The following is a 25,370-nucleotide window of genomic DNA, read 5'->3' on the forward strand; positions in this document are numbered from 1 at the left end:
CACAGGCAACACAAGGAAAATAAAACGAAAACATCTGCAATAAAAATGAGTTAACCTATGTGCTTACGCAACACCATTGCACAAAATTAATTGCATGATAAAAAAATAACACTTAGTGTCTTTATATATCAGTTGTATTTGATCTCATTTCGACACAGAAAGCAGCTCGCTGAAGAACACATTTTACCTGCTTCATAGTGTAATGCACACAAACTCGCATCAACTTAAATATGGCTGGTGTTTACAGAAGTTAAACACTTATTGCCTATTAAGTAACCACATTAAACGCTTGATGTATTGTGTTAAATAGGTTTGATCTAGATCTTTAAAGTGCATTTAAGTACTTATGAATAATTAATAAGGCTTAAATTAAAATATTGTTTGTTTGCCCTTTACCGACCGACCCTATCAATTCGTTCCGCCTAAAAATCTTTTATTTGTATTTACCAGCAAGATTTTATTTTATTTTATTTTTTCGTTCCTACCAAAAATCTTATATTTGTATTTCCCGCTCAAAACTTTTTTACCGGAATCCTCGGGTTTTATCTTTACGTATAACGTCCAGTCCGTTTGGTATCACCTGAGCGTTTGACATGAACACTTGCATTTGAAGTTTCAAAGCATTTGTTTGAAATCGATGTTGAACGCTTTCTGAAATCATGATATGAAGTACGTTACTCTGTACCTTTAAACATAAAGAGCTGGGTTCATTTACAAAAAAGTTCGTTTGATACAAAAGTATTAACGTGTGTACAAACTAATTTGTAAACGGACGTTGTATTCTATGTAGGGATGGCCTTTTGTGATCCGCATATCAGAAGGATTATGTTAACGATGCCGCTAAATTATTTATATCTGACATGAACCAAAAGTGACAAAACCCTGTAAAGTGGAGAATATCTGGCAGTAAAATCGCCAAGTTTTCCATACAGATCATTTATAAATGTGATGCAAAATACGTGACAATTGAGTTTTAAGTCTTATAGCATTTTTATTGGAAAAAAAGGCACACACGAAATTTGTAACACTCTAGGGACTTTTTTTACTAGTAATGTATGTCTGCCCGGACATTATCTTACCAGTACAAAGTTATCTCTTATATATTTATTTTTTTTCAAAACTAATAGTCCCAGCGGAAAACTTATTTGCAAAAACAAAACGGACAAAAAAATGACATTATGCAGATTTTGTATCTATAAAATAAAATATTTTACCTACCTACCTACCCTGTTTCAAAACATAGGGTCGGAAAAGGGCAAACAAACAATATTTTAATTTAGGCCTAATTTGATTTAATTTTGAAAAGAGAGCCGAAAAGTACCAAAGGATCATTCAAAATTATATGTCAAAATTAAATTGACAACGCTATATGGCAATATTGAATCGAAATTTTGTTGGTTTTTTTGTTTTGTTGTGCTTATATTTGTATACACGCATGACGTCAATTCCTGTTATCTTTGAACTGAAAACTTAGCGATTGATACGATTGATATACAGTACGTTATTAAAAAAACATTATTCATAAACCACTCCTAGTAAATTATATAAACAAAAAGATAAAGCAATTATTACTGAATTCAAGATGAGTTGACGGATACTAGTATTTATAAATAAAATAAACGTAGGATGAATTTTCTAGTTTTCGTTAAAGACTGTTCCTTTGGGAGTCAATTGCGCCATATTTAGAAATGAACAGCCTTTAAATATGCCCGAGTTGCACATTATAAATATTGTATCTGTCAAGGACAATAACTAACAAAACAAATTTTATGTTTTTTTTTTATTGTTAATATCTTATAAGAAATGAAGGCTATATATAGGAGAATAACTCCTGTAAAACAGTCCGTGAGCGTTCTTCTAAGAGCTAGCTGATTACCTGTCGTAATGAATTACCTGAAAATTTGAAAAGGTGCGAGATGGTAAGAGTGCTTACGATGCAATATTCAATATAGATTGCATTTCTAAAATACGAAACTTAAGTAACAGACAAGCGCTGCTTTCGACTTCACCCAAGACATCGATGATACAAACCTTAGATATAATTCCAATTTCATAACAATCCTACATTAAATGCAAGTGTGAGGGTTCTTTAATACAATTTTCTATATAATTAATATTTCCAAATGGCTTAACTCTTTTGAAAGTAGTCGATCGACACTTTTTTTCGAACTTGTCAGACATTGTTTATCATTTTTATGTAAGCCTATCAATTTCATACTTTTTTCGGAAGGAGTTGGTCACGCTAGAGCGTTCACAAGGCCGAATGGACGGATAGACTACTAGTATATCTATCTTCCCAAAAATATATCGCGCAGAGGAGTAAAAATTTATGTTTGCATACACCACAAAATGAAGCATTTTAGACAATTGCTTTAAGTCATGATCAACTATCGACACTTGCATGGACTTATCATTATTCGATTTAAAATAATATTACTTCAAATATATTCAGTTACATTAATCATGTGTATATAGTGCAATTTCTAAAACTACCAAAGTTTTTGAGTCTGCACCAAATTTGTGTTTCATTTATCATTGCAAGAAAAAAACTATTTTAATGTATTTTTATCGACATCGAGTAATTGAAATATTAAAACATAGACAACGCGCTGACACTGCTTATAATTTGTTACATTTTGATCATTTCGTCCCTGAAATTTCACTAAGGTCTTTTTTAGTACAATCTGGTTTGACATTTTTAACCGAAAAGTATTTTAAAAATGTATTAACATTGCAAAGTCTTCTTGATTTAAATCCGCAACTAGGCAATTATTTCCCCTACAGTGATGCTCGAGGCAAAAATGTTTGAAAATCAAAATCCTTTTTTCAAACGGTGAAGAATAATTATATCAGGAATAAAAATGTATATGCCATAAATATTACATATTCCTGATGGAAATAAAATAAAAGCATGAAATATATGTTTATTTGTATTGTTCTTTCCTTTAGTAGTAATCCCATAAAGCAAAGTTCCAAATATCAATCCTAGCGCAACTATTCCCAATTAATGAGTTTGAACTAATCAAGGAACATTCTTCGTATTACATATAGGTATAGCTCATATACAATTTTAAGTTCACATTTAACTAATTTATCTTTTTACTCCAAATTATTCAGATCTACTGACATATATTCAACAAATTTTCAACCAGACTACGGAATTTCTGCTGTATTTTGTTACTTCATTTTGATCGTGTGGTTGTATCATTTTTCCAGCTTATATCTAAAACAAGCTACAATAAACATCATTTTATAACGTCAAGCATTTCACTAAAATCCTTGACCTCTGGTGCTTCAAACCATGAGCTTACATGATTCTATATAACTACAAGAAGTACTAAGTGTACAAATCAAATACTGAGGTGCTCTTTTAAACCTTACTGAGGTGCTCATGAAAATTGTATACCTTACCTCCTGCTAGTTCTAATGAAAATAAAAGGGGTAACATAATTAGACGCTAAATTGATATTAAAATCAATAAAATACAGTTTCTTCATGATTGGATTATAGGATACATAATGTTTACAATATATATGACAACAATAAACAATAGTTTTGAGTTCAGATGAAATTTCATCAACATTACACGTTTATTTAAAGGTACTAAAACGATTTAACAACAGTTTATACAACCAATTTGTACGACAGCATGAAAACGTCAATAATATATGCAACATTGGAACAAAACATTAGGAATTTTAAGGAAAATACAATACAATATTTGTTTTGTATAAGCACATACTTTTTTAGTTGATTACTTTACAAAAGCATAAAGAAAAGACTTTGCAATTCTGAAAGGCTTTTAATATTTACAAACAAAACAAAGTAGATCACTTACTTGTTTCTATAAGGTGTGACTGGTTGATTCGTGTTACGGCATCTAAAGTTTCAAATAATCCTGTTCCGGTATTGTACACGAATATTGACCACTCATAGTTGGTGTCTGCTAAGCTACATGTTGGACAATCTGCATTCAGTATGAGTAAGGAGTTGAGTGACAATTTCGGCAGGCAATTTCTTTTGCACCTGAAATAAAATATGCACTATACACTTTCCGCAGATGTGTGGTTTAACAAGACAATAAACCAACTTGTCTAGAAACCTACCAATGCTGCAATTGAATGACGTCTACTTACTAGATATAGTTCGTGTTCCTATGTTAACAGGAATAACCCAAAATGTTTAATTCGTGTTGTAGGAACCCTTTTCCCATGTTTTTGATGGGGTTCGTGTTGATTGAGAGGTTTAACTAGCTATAAAACCAGGTTCAATCAACGATTTTCTACATAAGAAAATGTCTGTCCCAAATCAGGAATATGACATTTGTTATACATTTGTTTGATTTGTTTGAGCTCTTTATTTTGCCATTTGATTATGGACCTCCGTTTTGAATTTTCCTCGGATTTCATTATTTGTTTGATTTTTTTTTTATCTGTAATTTTCTGTGCAGTGTGCTATTGATTGTTGTTAGGTTTTATTTTTCATCGTTTTTCTTTGGTAATTCATTTTTCTGTTTTGTCCGTGTTTTTTTTTTTTTTCGACTGTTTTATATTACTACAAGAATAAAATAATATATATCGTTCTATAGTATAGCTTACTCTTCAATCAATATATGATAGCATATATCAATTTATAATATTGGTTGCAATGCAATTCCAGGAGTTACCATTTTAATAAAAATGGAAAGATTCACATATGAATTAAATATGATATATAACAAATCGAGCGTCACTGATTAGTCTTTTGAAGACGACCAAACGCGCGTCTGGTGCACAAATTTTCAATCTTGGTGTTTATGATAAGTAAAATATCAAGACATTGCTATCGACGTTTAATAAAGACGAAGTAAAATCAAAATTAAAAAAAGATATAGTTCCTTTCATTTTATTCTTGGTATACGTAAAAACATCGATGTAATATAACGATGATAATAATTGAATACGAAAAATATTTTTGTTAAATGCAACTCTTGGCCGTATAGTAGTGATACGCAACGTCAATTCAGGAATAATTGAGTTGTTTGAGTAGTTTGATCAAAGCTGAATAAGAATCGAAATTAAGATGTATAGGTTAGTTATTCTAGACTTTGATCATAAGCATGAACGCATATCTATTTTCATTATTTGTGTTTTGTTTCATTGGATGAAAAGAATCATCTGAATATTGCGAAACAGTTCTGATGTTTTAACAAAAATAATGATAATATCTTCCCCTTCATGTCTAGTGTCAGTGTGGAGCAAAAACTATTATTACCTATACTATATGGCGGTAAACGGTTTACAACCATATCATATCATAACAGTTTTTTATGGTGATATTTACAATATTATTTCTCGAAAATACTATTTGAAAAGGATAATAACCCTATCGAGATTTTCAAAAGACGTTCATATGGAAACGAACTGCGGGACACTTTCTTTTTTCTTTTTTTTTTTTTTTTTTTTTTTTTTAACTTTTTCATAAATATCCTACAAGGAATAGGCATAATACATGTAATAAAACATATAATTTCTGGATAAGGTAGGGGTGTGCTATGATTAAAAATACCTGACATGACAAATATGACACATGTCACATATGATGTGTTATGAGAGCGAATAAGACAGCTCCATCCAAGACACAAAATGTAAAATGAAAAACCATTATAGGTCAACACGCTGCCTTGGCTCACACCGAACAGCAAGCTATAAAGGGTCCAAAGAATTATTAGTGTAAAATCATTCATACGGGAAAACCAACAGTCTAATTTGTATAAAATACGAGAAACGAGAAACACTTATGAACACCATCAACAAACGACAGTTACTGAACATTAGGTTCCTGACTTATAGATTAAAGGATAGGTACAAACAAATGCATCGGGTTTAAACGTTTTAATTGGTACCATGTCTTAACATGTTTACTTATCTTGTTCCCCATTCCATTAGCTGGATCATAACTGAAAATACTCATACTTATTGCACCGTGTAAAAAACCCTAAACCACATGTTCAAAAATATTCAATGAAAAGAAAAGAAAACGACTAAAAAAGGGGCCAAGAATTAACCTAGAATCAACTTTGAGAAAAAATATTCAAACTAACACAAATAAAGGCAACAGCAGTATACCGCTGTTCAAAACTCATAAATCTATGGACAAAAAACAAAATCGGGGTAACAAACTAAAACTGAGGAAACGCATTAAATATTAGAGGAGAACAACGACACAACATTAAAATGTAACACACACAGCAACGGACAAAATATGTCATAAACCAACATATAACAAATATGTGGACTTAGTTGGAAAATAAACACAAAATCAATCAATCTTTGAAATTCAAATACACTAAAGGACAAGAGAACTAATTTAAGACATTGCCGAGTGCATTGGTGACAACCCGAAAAAAAGATACCATCCATGAATTGTTGCAGAAAAGGAAATTCTAAATATATTTCGGAGTTTAGTATGACGTCCATTATCACTGAACTAGTATACATTATTGTTTGTGGGTCAGCTTAAGCACACCTCCAGGTGCAAGAATTTTTCGCGGCATTGAAGACCCCTAATTGACCTTCGGCTGTTATCTGCTCGTTTGTCGGGTTGACTTTGACACATTCCCCATTTTAAGTAATGATGATGGAAGTGTTTAAAGACCTCAACTGGCTATACAGCCCCTGCACGGTCGGTAAGGGAAGTGGGCATATGTACTGACCTTTTTAAGTTTCAAAATATTATTCGTTCACGATACGCGTTAGCCTTCAAAACATGTAACATGTACCTCAGAAATCTTTATTTATCTTATTGTTTGTTGTGTCTGGTAACAGGATTGTATAGACAACCATGCAAGTTACTCCGAAAACGGATTACTGTGAACAAAAGTTAGACACTTGTTCATTCATTTTTCTATATTCTATATTACTGATACTTTCAAAAAGCATTACCGTCTTATTTAAATATTTGTGACATGTATCATAACAGTTACAAATTACACTTACTAGATGTTTTGAAACACACCTTCACAGGTGACTCAATTTGAGAAAATGAAAACAAAAGTTGAAAGAACCTATAACAATTAAGATAGACACATCAAAAGAGAAATATATCTAGGCCTCAAACGACATGCCAAGGCAAAAGTATGTAATTGCGAAATTATAATAGAGGGAAAGGACACAATATGACTGATACTACATAACACAAACATCTTCCTATTTAAACATGTGCACCTAGGGAACATAATGAAATGTAAATGAAAGTTATTAAGTTCATACTTCACTTGATCTAATTTCACGTTAATACTTACAATATTTCACTTGAAGGGCGTATCAATTAGTTGCATACTTCACTTGATCTAATTTCACGTTAATACTTACAATATTTCACTAGAAGGGGCAGATTAATTAGTTGCATATTTCACTTGATCTATTTTCACGTTAATATTTACAATATTTCACTGGAAGGGGCGGATTAATTAGTTTCATACTTCACTTGATCTAATTTCACGTTAATATTTACAATATTTCACTGGAAGGGGCGGATTAATTAGTTTCATACTTCACTTGATCTAATTTCACGTTAATACTTACAATATTTCACTTGAAGGGCGGATTAATTAGTTTCATACTTCACTTGATCTATTTTCACGTTAATATTTACAATATTTCACTGGAAGGGGCGGATTAATTAGTTTCATACTTCACTTGATCTAATTTCACGTTAATACTTACAATATTTCACTTGAAGGGGCGTCCCCAGCTCGAACCCTTACAGCTTGTATAGCAGTAGCTGATCTTGTAGTGTTAATACTTTCTATTTGTGCAACGGTCGTAGTTGTTGTTTTGTTTGTATCCACCTGAAACAAATACCATGTGTCCACAATAAGGTCTGCAGGCTGTATTGTCCACCTTGCTCCTGATAAAGGTACAACAAAAGGGCAGCTAGATCCAAGGGTTTTGACATCCGGAGCTCCGGGTGAGCCAAATTTTCCAAGAACTTCGTCCACGTCTGACTGTGCGACCGCTTGGCGACAAGTCCACGCATAATTAAAAGGGACATTTTTATATTTTAACACTTTATCATCTGTTGCCGGTCCAGCATCTATAACCAATTCGTCATTTTTGTTTACATATCTACTTGTGCCTCCCTGAATTCCCGTTACAATAGATGGTAATCTAAAATCAACGTACATATCGTCCTCTAAAGCTTGGCCAATATCTGTCAAGTTAACAACCATTCGGAGCATATATTTCCCTTCTGCAATTGTTTCTTTTCCGAAGAAAATTGTTGCAGATTTTGGTTGATTTGCAGGATTAGAATAATATAGGTCTTTAATATAGGTGCCATTTTGGAGTTGTGGCCATAACTCCCAATAGTAGTCTCTTGAACTGTTTCGACAGCTAAGAGTTACAACACCTTTGCTTGTTATCTGAAAGAATAAATATCACTACCGACTTCAACTTATTAAACATATTTTTAATACTATCAGTTCTAAGAAAATAATTGACTATTCACTTTTTTAAACCATACTTACTAAAATATTACATTATTTTCCTTAAAATTTCTTTTTTTTTTTATTTATTCTTATATCGCGCATAAAGAAATATTGTTATCGTTGAATGATAAATAAACAAGTGCTGCTTTAATTGAGCATTACATTTTCGTCGTTTTTTGGTATATTTATCGTCATTATATTTGATAATATCACGCTTTATCAGGTAAAAAATTAATCCAATTACCATAAGTAATTCATTTCACATTTTCAAAATGTCTTTCAATATTTAGAGAAATTCATAGTACAATGTATTACAACTCAAATTCTAAGTACACAAGTTGACAAATCTAACCAAATAGGAGTATTTTAAAGGGAAAACGGTACTATTACATTTTCCCAGCATTAGGTTGGCCTTTTGTGTATCCAAGACAGGTGAAGGAAGTCAACTTAGGAGCGCCGTGATTGGATGTACGAGTACAATATATTTTTTTCTATTTATCTATGAATAACTGCAGTGTTTATATTTACAATATAAATTTTAAATCCTATTGAAATATTTTCTAGAGAATTATTCGAAAAGGCTTTCAAAATTTTATAAATTTGCTGCAAAATGACGGTGGTCATGGATAATATAAACAAGCTCCGTTGGAAATTGGTCATGATACTATATAGCCTCAATTTTTAAAATAGAGTAATATAGTACTAACACCACACATAACTGTTTTATCCAGGTTTTTATTATAAAAAGTGGTAAAATTAGAAAATGTTAGTATTGTCGCCTATGGCAGAATAAATAGTACCGTTTTCCCTATAAGATAAAATCAATATTTAAGCCAGATAGTATTAACCGAAATCAAAAGTAACTATTTAATAATATAACCGTCTGGTAGGTTATTTAGATAAGTGTTCGAGTATTTTATTAAACTGCCTTAAAAGGAGGCGCTGATTAACACTTTTAAAAACTATGGAAATAGTAAAAAAGAAAATTCGACATTTAGAGTGAAATAAAACAATGCAAATTAGCCCTATCTCGGTTTAAACATATAAAATAAGGTTTATCAGTTGTAATGCAATCTTTCAGTCATATTTCCTGTTAAAACATTTTGATGACTATAGTTTGCACCTGAGAACCAGAGTTGCATTTAGACAATAACTGTTTGTATGTTTCGTGAATTTCTTATATTAAGTACTTCCACCATGATATATAATATAAAGACGAATTTCTAACTCACTGCATCAGTACAGATTGATACCCAGTTCATCAGCTTTACAAGATTGTTAAACTTATAATTAATTAATAAACGTTTTAATAAGAGTTATCTTTCTTCTTACAATAAAATGATACGTATAAATTCCGTTGGCTTATCTTAATTTAAAATAGTAATGAATAGTTTCCTAAAGGCTTGTTGGTTGTTTTTTTTTTACTTAATCGATAAATCTGATTATCAATAAATATTTTTTATATCTGAATCAAACGCAATTATTTCGAAAATGCTAGAAAAAAGAAATAAAGTCCGACACATATAGCCTAAAAATTGAAATAACACAGAATATGGTGTGCGAGTGAAGAGATTTTCTGGGTTTAACTTCATGTAAAAGTAAAATAGATATATATCATAGATAAATCCATGATTGAACTTTAGTTTCTTCATTTTTAAATATTTCAAAAAATAATTTAAGAACGGAAACGGTGCCAATTGTTCTGCACTTACGTCGCATTTCGACAATCAATGTCTCTTTAGTGATGATTGAGGCCAATATATTAGAATAATTTCATTATACAATTATTGTTGCTCGGCTTCAATTATTTTTTGCATTTTAGATATATATTTTGGTTCAAATATAATTTTAGTTTTAATTTCAAATTATCCAAAAATTTGGGATTTTATGCTTATAAGTCAGCATTGCTGTCTTAACATTTTATAGTCATCATAAAATGCCCTGTACCAAGTCAGGAAAATTGCCATTGTTACATTATGGTTCATTTCTGTGTGTGTTACATTTCGGTGTTGTGTCTTTGTTGTGTCGTAGTTCTCTTATATTTGATACGTTTTAGTTTGTAACCCGGATTTGTTTTTCTGTATCAATTTATGAATTTTGAACAGCGGTATACTACTGTTGTCGTTATCTAACTTGAAATACCATCGAAATATTATCGAGTATTCGTTGGCTTCACTCGCTAGGACAAATATTTATCAAATGTAAACAAAAAAAATTGTACCCAGTTTTCGAAAACCATCCATATTTATGTTTTCTAAAATATGTATCGTGTTGATTATCAATCAGTCACGTAGGTTCAATCGTTTCAATAGCTTTTCATCTTGAATTGAAATGATAAATTTTATGTGTAAATTTTCTTTATGTGAATTATGCAATTATGGGAAAACTACGATTCACACTTCTGACTACAAGGTTTTACCTCACCAATGAGATTTTTGCAGACGTTATGCGTGTCAAGCGCTCACAATTATAAGCCTGACATCTTAGATGAGCAATTATTCTGCACGGTTAACATTGAATATCAATTATATGGTCATTTTTATAAAGTTCCTGTTTACAAAAGTATGATTTTTTTCGAAATGCTAAGGATTTTCTTATCGCCAGCATAGATTACCTTAGCAGTATTTGGCACAGTTATTTAGGAATTTTGGGTCCTCAATACTCTTCAACTTTGTACTTGTTTGGCTCTAAAACTATTTTGATCTGAGCGTCACTGATGAGTCTTATATAGATTTAACGCGCGTCTGGTGGATAAAATTATAAGTCTGGTACATTTGATAACTGTGAGCCACAATACGTTCTTTTCCTAAACTTAAGGTACACTTTTACGTGATTGCAGTATTAAGACATGTAAGCGAGCTTTCACTTGAAGTCTACTTTTGTTAACGCTTCCTCTTTTATAAGGGTTTTTATACATGATACGTAGATCATGACCATTGATTTTTATGACGTCACTACAGACATTAGCATAGCGAACGTGGCTACAGACATCGGCAAAAAAAAAACGTGTTACGATACTAGTATATAAACACCGTAAGATGGTGCAACTTGAAAATCACCACCAAAGAAATAAAAATACATTATTGGGAATGAGTAATAGTCCCTTTGTCGAAGAATTTTTTATTATATATTTCCGTGCAACACTGAAATAACAGAATCTACGGGGTTTTATTGATTTTAGTCATAAACTGTGATTCATAACAATACAGAAACAAGTCTTCTATTAAAAATGGTATGAACATTGTTGTAACATAGAAAGTTTACAGCTCTAATTATCTCAGCACAAGTTCAGGAAGTATATCGAGCATTATTATCTTTGTATTGCTAAAGAAGGCTTTTTATGAGATGTATCGAATAAATGTGCACCAAAATTGGATGTATAGTGTAGAGTTGTAGACGAAAAACTATCAACCGAATCGAAAATACCACTAAAAGAACGTAATGTATTTACACACCTAAAAACAGCTAATTCCATAAAATTCAAATATTTCATTATCTTGAGTGTATTTTTAATCTGCGAGGAACCAATTTAAATCCGAGAACACCTTTCAAGAGATTCTGACTAATGTTTAGTTTATTTTTTTTTATCAGAAGAAAAATACATTGACCACAAACTGTAGCTTGTCCTTTATAACTATATAGAGAAGTAAAATATACATACCGTGTTGTCATTTGTAATCAATATGGCTAATGGGTTATTTTCATCCTTGTAACTGTTACTAAATAGTGTTCCAATTTCAAAGCAGTCTGATGTAACGTTGACGTTTCCAGATAATGGCTGAGAGCTGATTTGGTTGGAACAATTTACTGATACTGGAATGTTTCCCGTGTCGGGATATGTGATAGCAACTGTATGGTTAGCAGTATCAGAAATAAGATCAAAGATTTCTGTTAATACCAACCCACTAACGTTAAAAGAACATGTGACATTGTATAATGGCCCATTAGCAGTGTTTGTAAGTCTTACTCCTATACTTTGAGCATCAGATAGTTTTGCCTCTGCAGGATGAAGAAATTCAAGATTACCTTGTACCGTTTTTTCAAGGGTAACTGTTAGTGTAAAATTCAAGGATGATGTTTCTGAATAGATAGAAATAAATAGACCATGCGCGCCTATAGAAAGATTAGATTCTGGATTAATTAAGGTATTGCCTGGTGTTAATGGAGATAAATCGACGGTTCGAATGAACGTTCCGCCGTCGTAAATATCTGCTTTGAGTGTTCCCATTGGAACTGTAGCATCAACATCCATCATGAAATCGAAATTAAAAGCTGGAAATTCTTTGTATTCAGGAGCACTAACATTAACATTATTTATTCGGTTCTGTACAATAATGGTATATGTATTGTCAAACATGCTAACATAGTTGGATGCTCCCATTATGACTGTATACGTGCCAGTCTCATTAAATGAATGCGTATACGCATATGATGAAACAAATCCTGTCGTTGTTTCAATATATGCAACCTGATCTATTTCAGTAGAATAAATTATATCGGATCCGTTCGTCGTGGTTATTTCAAACGTAACAGTGTCATCAACATGGATCATAAACGGTGAGGAAATGTTCATTGCAGAATTAAATCCATCAATCGCATCCGCAACAGCAAATACTATATAACGCTTCAAGGTAGTTAATTCATTCCATACTACAACTTCTGCTGCATGTTGTCCTAAACCAGGTAAATCACTGCCAAAAACATCAAAAGTTTGAAGTAGTGACGAGGAACCATTCGGTGAAAGGTAAAGATTTGCCCCAGTTTCAATTAGCGAAGCGTTTATCCAAACATCAGTGCCTTCATCGTATGAAACTTTTATGGTTTTAGTATCAGACCTTACCATGGGTACGAATATATTTGCATTGGTGTCTTCTACAACTAGATGTTTTATTTCCGTTCCAATGTAAACCAATTGGTTGTCATATCCAACAATAGACCCAACGACACAGTATGCAGAAACGTTTTTATATCCTGCGGATGTAAAATTGTACGTTGAACACTCCGTAGGTGAAAAAATAGGTTCTAGCCATATTGACCCTGTATCATCACCATGTAATACGGAGCATGTAACGTTTATTCCCGTGTCAAATATCGGACAGAATGTTGCTCCAAAGTTTGTTCCTGTATTAGTTACGTTTAGTTCAAACGAATTGAATTGTGTTACAGCTAATGAAGTTGGTATGACTGAGAAAGAACTCAAAAAACCTAAAAAGACAATTAAAACAAAATTAGATATCTCTTTTCAAAATATCAGCTGATGCATTTGTCGTGTTTTGGTCTTTTATATTCGACTATGCGGGTTGATCTGTGTTCATTGTTGACAGCCGTACGGTGACCCTTAGTTATTAATTTCTGTTTTATTTTGGCCACTTGTAGAGTGTTGTCTCACTTGTATTTTTTAAACATCTATTTATCCTATATAGAAGGAAATGTAACCCTGTTTAAGCTAAACGATTGATTAGATTTGAACATTGATAACCTACTGTTGCCTTAAATAACAGCCTGTGATATACATGTATTTGGCATATTGTGTCCCTCTAATTTAATTTAGTGTTATTATATAATACACGTCATACTTATCTTAAATTCCAATATTTGAAGACATGTATTAATGTGTGATATATTTGTACAGTACTAATTTTTTCGTAGGTAATATACAGTAAATTGATACGTTTATTGATTATGCATAAGGAAATGAACCATGAAAATTGAAATGGATATGGATTAAAACGGGAAAAAAGCGGAGAGGCACGAAAAAGGGGGAACGAGACTTTCTACCTCAAACAATAAGTTGGAAAATGTATTAGTTGATCTTTGTTCGCTGTTTAGTCTCTCTGTCCTTAAAATTAAGAACATCTAAATGAAACAAATGATGGTATCGAAAAAAAATTTTGTAATCTATTATGTATTGTTATTGCTTGCTATCTATTAACTACTTTTGTTGTTACGTTTGTAGCCAGAAGGGTCTTTGTATCCTTTTCAAACAGAATATGTGTCCATAGAACACCTAACTTGCATACAACATGAAAACATGAAATTGGGATTAAAAACGTAATTGTGTATATAATTTCAAAAGTTCACACCATTATGAACATGGGTAATTAGTTTAAATTCAATGTAACTACATTTTTAACTACCTACACCAAAAACTGTCAACTGGAACGAGACTGACAAATATACGTTCAAACCTGAAACGCAATGCCCTCTACTATCATAGTTTTGGGGGCCTAAAATATGTTAAAACTGCTTTCAGAAAGAGTTTCTATGGGAGTAATTCTTTTTCAATTATAACTTGATTTATATGGTATAACTGTTGAAAAAATCCTTATTTGCATGATAAACTTTTTTCAAATTTTACCGTTTAATGATTGCAAAAATAAGTTTGGAAACACAAGCAGAAACGACAAAGGGGTCTCATTCTCAACATGCAAAGGATCCACATCTTCTTTTTTATTAGTAGTTATTAAGTAATATTTTAAAAAGAGTACGTATACTCTTTTTAAAATATTGCTTAATAACTACTGATAAAAAAAGAAGATGTGGTATGATTGCCAATGAAACAACTAACCACAAGGGACCAAAATGACACAGAAACTAACAACTATAGGTCATCGTACGGCATTCAACAATGAGCAAAGCCCATACCGAATAATCCGCTATAAAAGACCCAGAAAAACAATTCAAACGAGAAAACTAACTGCCTTATTTATGTGCAAAAAAAGAACGAAAAACAAATATGTAACACATAAACAAACGACAACCACTTAATTAAAGGCTCCTGACTTGATTCAGGCACATACATTCATACATAATGTGGCGAGGTTAAACATGTTAGGCCTAAAAGATGCTACTTGCAACATGTTTATCCTAACAAACATGACAAAGGTGGATGATAATACATTTTGGTATTCAATTGAAAACGGATTTACAGTGATAACCAACATACCTATTTAGCTTGTTCTTAACTCATATAAACGTTTGTAAAAATCTGAAGCTAAATATAACAGGTTCTAAAGAGAAAACAAATATTTTCATAAAATTAAACGTAACACTTAAATGCCAACTATTCAGACAAAAATGATCTTAGGTGGATTTGGTTATTATTGTTAAGTTCCTTTTTGGTCAAACAGTATTTTACGTGTGTCGGATCTAGTTGAAACTAAGAAATGTAAACTTGGAAGGACAAAATTCCAGTTTAAAATGAGAAATCTTAACCAAGAATATCCCTACCGGTATTTTGTTTAAACGAAACGAAGTTGTAGGATCTATTACACTCATTTTCATAAATATGTCTATTCAGAAATCAAATTACCAGTGCACAATACAGAAAAAGTATAAAATAATTATACAACTCATTTTTTTTCTGGGGAAACAATTCTTTAATTACATTGGGTGTCTTACACAAAATTTTATTTAAAAAGTACAGAACACAAATTTTGGAAAGGAATGTAATTCTTCTGTAAAACTTTTTATCAGAATAAATTTTAAAAGTGTTGAGCTGAATTAGAATTTGTGACTGTTTCAACAAATACAGAACATGTTTGTATGATCTAACTATTTACCACTTTATCATGGAATGGGGGATAACTCATACAACCTTACCAGAGGAATGTGTAGAAAATTTACCTTTTTTGATTTCTATCAAGAAAAAAAGTTCAGTGCATTTATGTTTTGCTTTTCTTTGTACAAACTGAAGCTTGAAGAAAAACTCCGAGGTCAAATGTCAAAAACTAAAAGCATTTCATTTCTTTTTTGAAAACCATCATAGCTGAGGTATTCCCCACTAAATGGCTAACTGTATTAAGGATGTACTTAGGTGAGGTTTTGAAATTTGTGTCAAATGTTTGGACTCCTTGGTGTTTTTCCATACAATACAATGTAAAATATTTTGCCCCATAACACCCATTTATTTTTTCCTATAAGACTAAATAGCTCATGAAAGGTTATTTACCAAAATTTTAGAAGATTCTTTAAGTTCTAAATTAGTAAAGAAAAAGTTACTTTATCTTTTTTGTTGTAAGAACTATCTAAGACAAAGCAATCTCCAGTTTTTGTTCATCAACTGCCTAAATATATTCAAAACTGATAAGTGATAAACAAGTGTTCTTGCCTGGTCGACTCTTTTATCATCTATATAATCTTGCTTACTAGAAGAAAGAAAGTAAAAATCACAAAAATACTGAACTCCGAGGAAAATTCAAAACGTAACGTCCCTAATCTAATGGCAAAATGAAATGATAAAACACATCAAACGAATGAACAACAACTGTCATATTCCTAAATTGGTACAGGCATTTTCAAATGTAGAAAATGGTGGATTGAAACTGGTTTTATAGCGCTAAACCTCTCACTTGTACTTGAATGTTTATAGACAGAAGAACCAATTAACAATGCATTATTGCTACACACTGATTATCAAAAGCAAAGATATTTGAAACTATCAAACGTTGAAAGTTTCGAGTGAAACATTGCAAATATATCAATATAATTGGAAACTAGAGCATTAAATATCAATAAAAATTTTGCACAATAACTGATCAGCCAATAAAAGATCAAACCTGATCACTTCCCTCAATGGGTGTCTGTGGTATATTTAAATGTTATACCTTTTGTGGACGTATAACATTGATCAAAGTCAATTGCAATAATTGTAACGTAAAATAGACGTAACTAGAATTTAAATAAAAGCAAAATAAATTAAATTTTGAACCAAATAAGCGCTAAAAAAAAATCACTTTTGAACCAATCTTAGCGTAACAGTACAGTTTTTGTAATAAATTATGAAAATGTATTTTCTAATCAGTTTTAGATTATTATTCGATATGTGTACAAACTGTTTTATTTGAACTAATCACGACATAAATTTCTGAAACTATTTTACCATCTTTATTCGGCAATGAACAATGTTTCTCATGTTAAGTGAATATGGCTGTATCCTATTCACTTTTTATTGTAAATTATATTTGTAAAAAAAAAATGTTCTCAAATGAAGAAAAAAATGTGTGTACTTACAAAAAAAAATAGCAATAGGAAGAAAGGGAATAGAAAAAAACACTGACCTCATCGTTTTATCAAATTTTTTTAATTACAAGTTAAATATATTCACGGTGAAATTAACACAAGGTAAATTCTAGTATTGATACGTTGCAATGTTTGAACATATTAGAATAATTATCTAGTCAACAACCGGTAACGTATGAAGTCAGGTCTATGACAAATCCCTAAGGAAAGGAAATATGAAATGAAGCAATGAGATTATTTCCAAACTACTGAATAATATTATTGTAACATGTATTACATTTAATTGATGTCATAATTAAAACAACGTGTTATTAAGAAATTACAAACGGCGTTTCAGCTACAAAAAAAAAGCTTTTTCTTTTTTCTATTTTATATAGTCATGAAATGTTTCAGTATCTTACAAACAATTTGAGATATTACATTGTCACGCCTTAACTGAGACGAGACGGGGAAAAAGGACAGAGGCTTGAAATCTTCAAAGGGTTAACTTATTGATGGTTTTCAATCACAGAGAAGAGAAGTGATAAAAGCATATAGCAGTTTCATAGTTCTAAAGGGTCAACACAATGCTTGAATGAATTGAAGAAACCCAATTGAATACTTGCTATCCATCATAATACAACATATCTAAATGGTCAATTCAATATCTGAATAACAATGCATCACAGCAAATGCAGAGAAACTATAATTTAATGATAAAAAACGTACAAAATGCAATACGCTCAGTGTATTCAACAAAACAAGCATCCCAACATCTTTGTTGATGATATTTGTTTATGGTTCAATAGATACTATAATTGTCTAAGTAGTTACATGACTTAGATGCGTTTCAACTAACACAAAATTTCTAAAATAAAAACCCGTGTAGATGTCCGCGTTGTTTCTTTAAATACCGATATATTGTAATGTATCGGTATTATCTGCTTAAATAGGTATAAGATACGATTTAGACACATAAGATATTTGTTTGTGTTTAAACAATTTATGAGCAGGATTGTAAAATAATATTTCGCTTTATGAAGTCAAGTTTGTCAAAATATGCTCAAAAACATGGCTTGTGTAGTATTAATTTTTAAGTGAATAATTAAACTTCATTACAATCCATATTCATGCGACAATTCCTTTTATAATAAGCTGAAGATGGGCTATGCATGTGCTAGGCATGTTCAGTTGTTCAAAAGAATAGAATGTCAATATTGAAAAGCGAAACAAAGGAAACAACGACAAGACCAATTGCGTTGACTGATTCTGTAAATAAAAAGAAAAATAGAAAATAACTGAACTCCAAGGAAAATGAAAAGCGGAAAGTCCTTTATCAATTGGCAATAGCAAAAGCTCAAATACATCAAACAACTGTCATATTCCTGATACATGCAATTCCTTTTGTAGAAAATGGTGGATTATGGCTACTTTAATTGCTAGCTAAACCTCTCACTGACAGTCGCAAAAGTATCATTTTATACATCCAAAAAAGATAATTTACATACTTTAAATATATTATAGACCTAGAGAAATATCATCATTATACGATTGCACGTGTATTTATAGTTATGTGTATGTCAAAATCAGGCCATATGACCATCGACTTTCTTCAGGGGTACCTTAAAGAAAACATTTATTATATCATCAACAAATAGTGTGTGTTGTTTTCAGTCATAAGTTGTAATAAAACTAACAAATCATTGTCTATCTGTGTCATTGAAATCATGTAAGTTCCAATATGCATATAGCCACTTTTTTTAAAACCGTATGAGTGAACAAAACGTTTCTTGAATACAAACCAGGCCGTTGGTTTTCTTGATGGAATTGCTACACATTGTTTCATGTTGTGACCTTTTATATCTTGCTATGCGATATGGGTCTTGTTCATTTTGTAGGCCGTACTGGATGTACAATTAATTGCATCCATGTCATTTGGTCTCCGGTGGATTGATGTTTAATTTGCAATCGGTATGGTTGCCAATGAAACAACCATCCACCATGCAGAAACCCTTTTTTTATATTTTCTATTAAGCATAAATAATTGATGAATATCGAACATCATAATATGTGTTCAAAGTTAGACAAAACATTTTTTATTTATATAAAGTTATATATAGATTGTATACCATTATTTTAAAAATAATTTAGGAAGTACAACAGAACAGATGTAGGATTTTTAAAATTAAAAGCATTAATATTGAATCAATTAGTAATGGAATTCGTATCGACTTGTTTGGCTAAAATATATCGAATCCTCCATTTATGAAAACTCAAGATTACACTCAAAAAACTAAAGTTCATTATAACTGTTTGTTTTGCATTTGTAATATAATTCCTGTGTAAAGGAGGGGCAAAATATACTAGAGGAACACTCAAACGCATAGATCTAAAATAGACTTGCAATGTACTGTAAATCATGGTATTACAATATCAGCAAGTACTGATCAACGGGGATATATATCAATTACTTCAAAACAACAGTGTACATTTCATGCGTCCGAATCGCTCTTCTGGATTTACCATCATCAGAATCGCTTAATGCCGTTTATTTGAAAGCAATTGATGTATACGAAACAAAAGCAAGTAAAGAGCTATATGACAAAAACAAGACCTACACAAGATAGCTAAATTCATTGGAGTTTGACTTTTCCTAAGGGCATTCAAACCTTAGTTTTTTGTATAATTTCTAAATTTATAAAAGAACAATTTTAAAAAGATTTGCTACAAATCATGTCAGTACCGAAGTTCTGGCTATTGATTTGAGGGTGCCCTCGGGGAATGCTAGTCCATCAACAGTGAAAAGACACACTAATGTAAAAAATGAAAACCAACACTTAATGAATTCAATGAGTTCGAAGTGCTTTACTCGATTTACTTACATACATTAGGAATGTCCAAAGCCGAATATTTGAATGTCAAGAGTGTGTAAGAACAGAAAGAGTTGAAAAATAAATTAAAAGGAATCGACGGATTACTCTTAAAAGTTTTAAATGTTTTAAAAACCCACCAAACAAACGAATTTACATCAATATTTATCATAGTGCATATCATATCTGGCTGCGTTCCTTCTTCAATGTTTTCTAATTCGTGTATTAAATAAGACAAATTGACTTTGATAAAAGTAAGGCCGTTAGTATTCTCGTTTGAATGGTTTTACATTGTCGTTTCAGGGCCTTTTATAGCTGAATATGTGGTATGGGCTTTGCTCATTGTTGAAGGCCGTATGGTGACCTATAGTTGTTAATTCCTGTCATTTTGGTCTCTTGTGGAGAGTTGTCTCATTGGCAATCATACCACATCTTATTATTTTTATATTTGAACCCACTTATTGGACATATATGATACGTAAATTGGTTTTGTCATTTTATTATTTGTATAATAACTTTCTCTAATTAAAACATGTCAAGGTAGGGGTATCAATTCTGTAGCTAAATATTTATATAGACTAACACATATATGAGAAAGTGAAAGAGCAGATGGTAACACAGAGAAATCATTGTCAATAAACTTGTCATAGATACCAGTATTAACCGAGTCCAATTGTTAGACGCAGAGCCAATTGTAAGAGTAAAACGGTAGTAGAAATATAGATTACACCACTGCAACAAGTTTGTTACGATATTCTCTACTCGAGACAGTTAAATTTCAATATTTAAAGCGCGAGGCTAGCCGAGCTTTTAGAATACTTTTAAACTGTTAGAGTGGAGAAATACCGAAATACAGTTTTAGTGTTGGAATTTGTTTCTCTTATGATTTTCCTTTTCACGTTAACAATTATTGAAATATGATTGTATACGAGTTTGGGGAAATGTTCGCTTGTGTCTTTTGAGCAGTTTGTTTACCTGGAAGACTTTCCATTTTCTGGCACTCAGTTTAACAGGAATATGAACTATTTTTCCTTCAACTGCGACGCGTAACGAATTCTATTCTATTCTTACAATCAACCTGAGTACTAACGTCAAATTTATTTAAATATAATTCAAGGATTACGATATAGTCGAGATAATTACAGAATTGTGTACTGGTACGGTAAATTAAGTTTAGATCTGGTAATAGATTGTCATATAACGATTTACATTGAAAACGGAGCTCATCAAAGATCAAAACTGAGCATAAAATAAATATTCTTATGGAAGCTATTCCAATGAATGTTTTAGCTGTGTAGTGTCTGGTGTGGACAGACGACTTTTTTAAGGTTGTTGACAGAGAGGGAAAGGGGATCCTTTTCTTCTCACAAAATGTGTTATTGTATTTTATTTTTGGAAGGTTCATCTGTATCTCATTCTTATCTTTTTAAACATATTAAATTCGTCACTAACTTTTATGATTATGTTTCCTCCGACGTGAACCCAAATATACTCATTTGAAAGAACCAAATCATAAATTGGCATTGATTGTTACAATTACCCTCGAACAATGACTTGTTGTAAAACATATTTATTTTGTCAAATTGTCAGCTTGTATGTCATAAAATAATTACTTGTATGATAGTTTATCTGAAAATATGTGTTCAGATGTCCTTTCTTACAATGATACATTTCCGTTGGGTCATTAAACTCAATTTAAAAAGTATATATAACCTGAAATACTCTCTACCGATTCATCTTTTTAAAATGTTGACGAAATATACAATTGCATGTAGAATTTCAGCCAACAAGTCAAATAAAACGGATTGTTATCCTTTTCTCGAGAATGTGAGATGCAGTTCATCCGTAAAACATATCAAAATGACAATTCCATACATTTGCATTTAACCTGTGGGAGTTAAAGAGCATATGTCATTAAGTAAAATGCATATTGACTGAATAGGCACATTCGGATGTATGTTTCAATTAATACGTTTTAAACGAACTGTCAGGAAATGTCAACATCAAGATCTTATCAAATGTGCCAATACATATCGAATCGTTAACAATATAATATAAAGACGTAGTTGAAAAACCTTGTATTTCTGAACTTATTTCATCAACATCGACCAAACAAAACAAAAACAAGCTTCTGGTTTATCAAACAATGAGACAACATTCATGACCAAAAAACACAACCAAATACATTGTTTTAGTTTAATGCAAATATGAAAATAGACAGTTATATGCAGACAACAATCTACGTCATTTTGGTCTATATTTTGCTCATTGGCAAACATGTCATATGTCATTATTATTTAAAGATAAACGTGAAAACTTTTTGAAATGCATGAATTCCCCAAACGAAGTGAATCAATCGATGTGTTAAATTCACAGATGTCTCTCAACGTTGGTAGTCACAGTTTAAGGGTTAAGGAATGGTAAAGGGTGATGATAGTAAATCGCACGACGCCTTCGTTTTATTTACTTTTAAGATCAGGTGTAGACGGGGTTTTGTTTTTTGGTGAGGTTTTTTTTTTATCCCTTTTAATTTTCATTCCTTTCATTGTGCATATATTCAGGTACAGGGTAGAATGGATTCTTAACGTCTAGTTATAATATTACAAGCTTCTCAAAGAAAACATTATTAAAGTTGTAAGAATATAAATCCTGCTTTGTACTATACCGACACATTGAGCTGGATTCAAATGTTTGGGTTCACATGGCAAACCTGTATTCAGAAAAGTCATCATATTTGGACACATTTATTTTTTTTTACTTCCAGCCAACCAGTCTTTACTCTTACTCTTTAAATCCGCATGCATGGCAAAGAGGCAGCAAATTCTAATTTCCAAATCGAGGTTTGATCCAGCCAGGGATCGAGGTACCACGCGACCGCAGAGCTGACTCTTTTTTGTTCCAAGCGTTCTGATCATAATTATTCCAGAACAGTACGAATGGTATACCAATAATACGGTTTTTTTTCCTCAGTTTTTATTGTGATGATTCTCACGAACTATGTCATTCCATATCATATCATTAGATAAGTGCATTATAATCAATATAGTTTTGAATTAAACACTTAGACGAAAACTTCAAAAATAACTTAATTGCATTGCTTTGAAAGCGCAATTCTGCATCTGAAGAAAAAAATCTCCATCTAAAATCATTTTGATATTAGTTTTGTTAATTTAAGGTTGACAAATGGATTTTCGAATCCTTTTATCAAACGTTAATACCCACTATCCTTAATTGTCTCGTCTATCTTGTTTCCATTATTAGCCCTTATAAATCTATTTCACAAATAAAACAACACAAAAGGGTCTACTTTATACAGAGACTTATACATATCTGTTTACGGTTGAAGACTTGGGAGGCACAAAATTTTATTAAAAAAAATCAAAACGTGAATTCATCTTTTCTCAGTACATTTATTTCAAATCTCTTACCTTGTGGTCTTTTATGTAAACTATATGTACAGCAATTATAGAGACAGAAGAAGTCAGTCACTCAGTATCTTAATATTATAAAATTAGTTGATGTCAAAACTGGAGTGGGAAAGAAAATGAATGTAGATAACAAGGGGACCATCAAAAAATATAAGGTGAAGAAAAATAGGAAAAAAAAACACTATAACAAAGAAGAAAGAAAGAAATCGACCAGCCAAACATCCAATCATAATGCACTACTCAGAATAGAACTAAGGTTTCAGCAACACGGACGCCACTACATCCGATTGTGAATTTAGACACTACCGAAGAGTAAAGCATGTCTGTTTCAGACGAAGTCCCAAATAACAATAGAAAAACCAATAAAAAAAAAAAAAATCCGGGAAAATTTTCCCGAAATTTTTATTGTACTAATGACCTCAAAATCGTTCAATTTTTTGGATGTCATGATTTGAATTCCAGCATCTGCGCAGAAATCTACAATGTACTTCCTTTTTTCCAGTCTCGTTTGTATGAAACTTTGAGTAAAATATATATTTATCAGTCTAGTATAAAATAGGAAGGAACGCAATACCAATTTCAATTTTAATAATTCCTTGATATGAAAAAACGTTACCTGATGATAGTATTTCTTTGTTTACATTGCATATGACGTCATAACTTAAATAACGTCACAACTAAAATCCCTAGCAACAGAACCAAAATCGGAAACATAAAAGTATTTCCGTTTCTTTTTTTTAACAAATATTTAAGTTACAAAAAAATAATTCATACAGACTTCGTCCCATTTACAGGTAATGCCTGCCTCATATTAACGTTATACTACATATCATGTAGCATTTTATTATTTTCATTGGATATTGCGGTCAAGCGTTTCAAAGGTAATTTTACATATCCGTAGCCTTTTTTTTTTCTTTTTATGTATATTGACGATATGTTTCTATTTATATGTTGGTCAATATAAAAGAATCTTGCTAAATTTAGAGTTATGATGTCATGACGTCACACATAACAACCATAGAGGAAGCGCCGCAGCAGACAAAAAGAAAATTTGCAAGTTTATCAGGATATTTCAAGAATTTTATGTTAAATGCAGACGCTAAGCATGCAAGATATTGATATTTTCAATAATTAACATGTTAAAAGTCTTGCAAAATACAATTTGAAAATACACAAAAAGAACATTGAACGTCATTTTCCTTACACATAATTTACATACTACGTCCTCTGTCAATGTAATCTGAACAGGTCCATATATATCGTATTGTCCTCATCAAAAGTCCATAATTGATAAATAGTACATATGGTTTGATTTTTCATGTTTTTTATTGTTTTATTTGGTTACGTGTTAACGATATATATTTTTCATTATTTGTCATACTGGCACGTTTTACCTATGTAATATATAAATTAGAACGTACACTCTATGAATACGTTATACATGGACCTGTAGGATTAGATTGAACCCCGAACTTCGTCTACGTTCAATATATTATAAACAGGTCCATATATAACGTTTTAACCCCGTCAAAAGTCCATATTAAATTGATAATTACTGACAATGAAAAACATATTTTCACGAAACTCCGCTTGGGGTTTGAG

General features: G+C 31.5%; 1 protein-coding gene across 1 annotated transcript in view; it reads right to left on the reverse strand.

The window, feature by feature from the left end:
* LOC143045258 (uncharacterized) overlaps positions 1–25,370 on the reverse strand; it is an 82,209-nt gene that overhangs the window by 39,505 nt on the left and 17,334 nt on the right. The window contains exons 2-4 of the mRNA XM_076217632.1: positions 12,132–13,675; positions 7,707–8,404; positions 3,839–4,026 (exon numbers count right to left, since the gene is read on the reverse strand). Coding sequence (XP_076073747.1) covers positions 3,839–4,026; positions 7,707–8,404; positions 12,132–13,675 — 2,430 coding nt within the window. The remainder of the gene's footprint in view (positions 1–3,838; positions 4,027–7,706; positions 8,405–12,131; positions 13,676–25,370) is intronic.

This window comes from Mytilus galloprovincialis, chromosome 9 (assembly GCF_965363235.1).
Source record: "Mytilus galloprovincialis chromosome 9, xbMytGall1.hap1.1, whole genome shotgun sequence".
Taxonomy (NCBI): domain Eukaryota; kingdom Metazoa; phylum Mollusca; class Bivalvia; order Mytilida; family Mytilidae; genus Mytilus; species Mytilus galloprovincialis.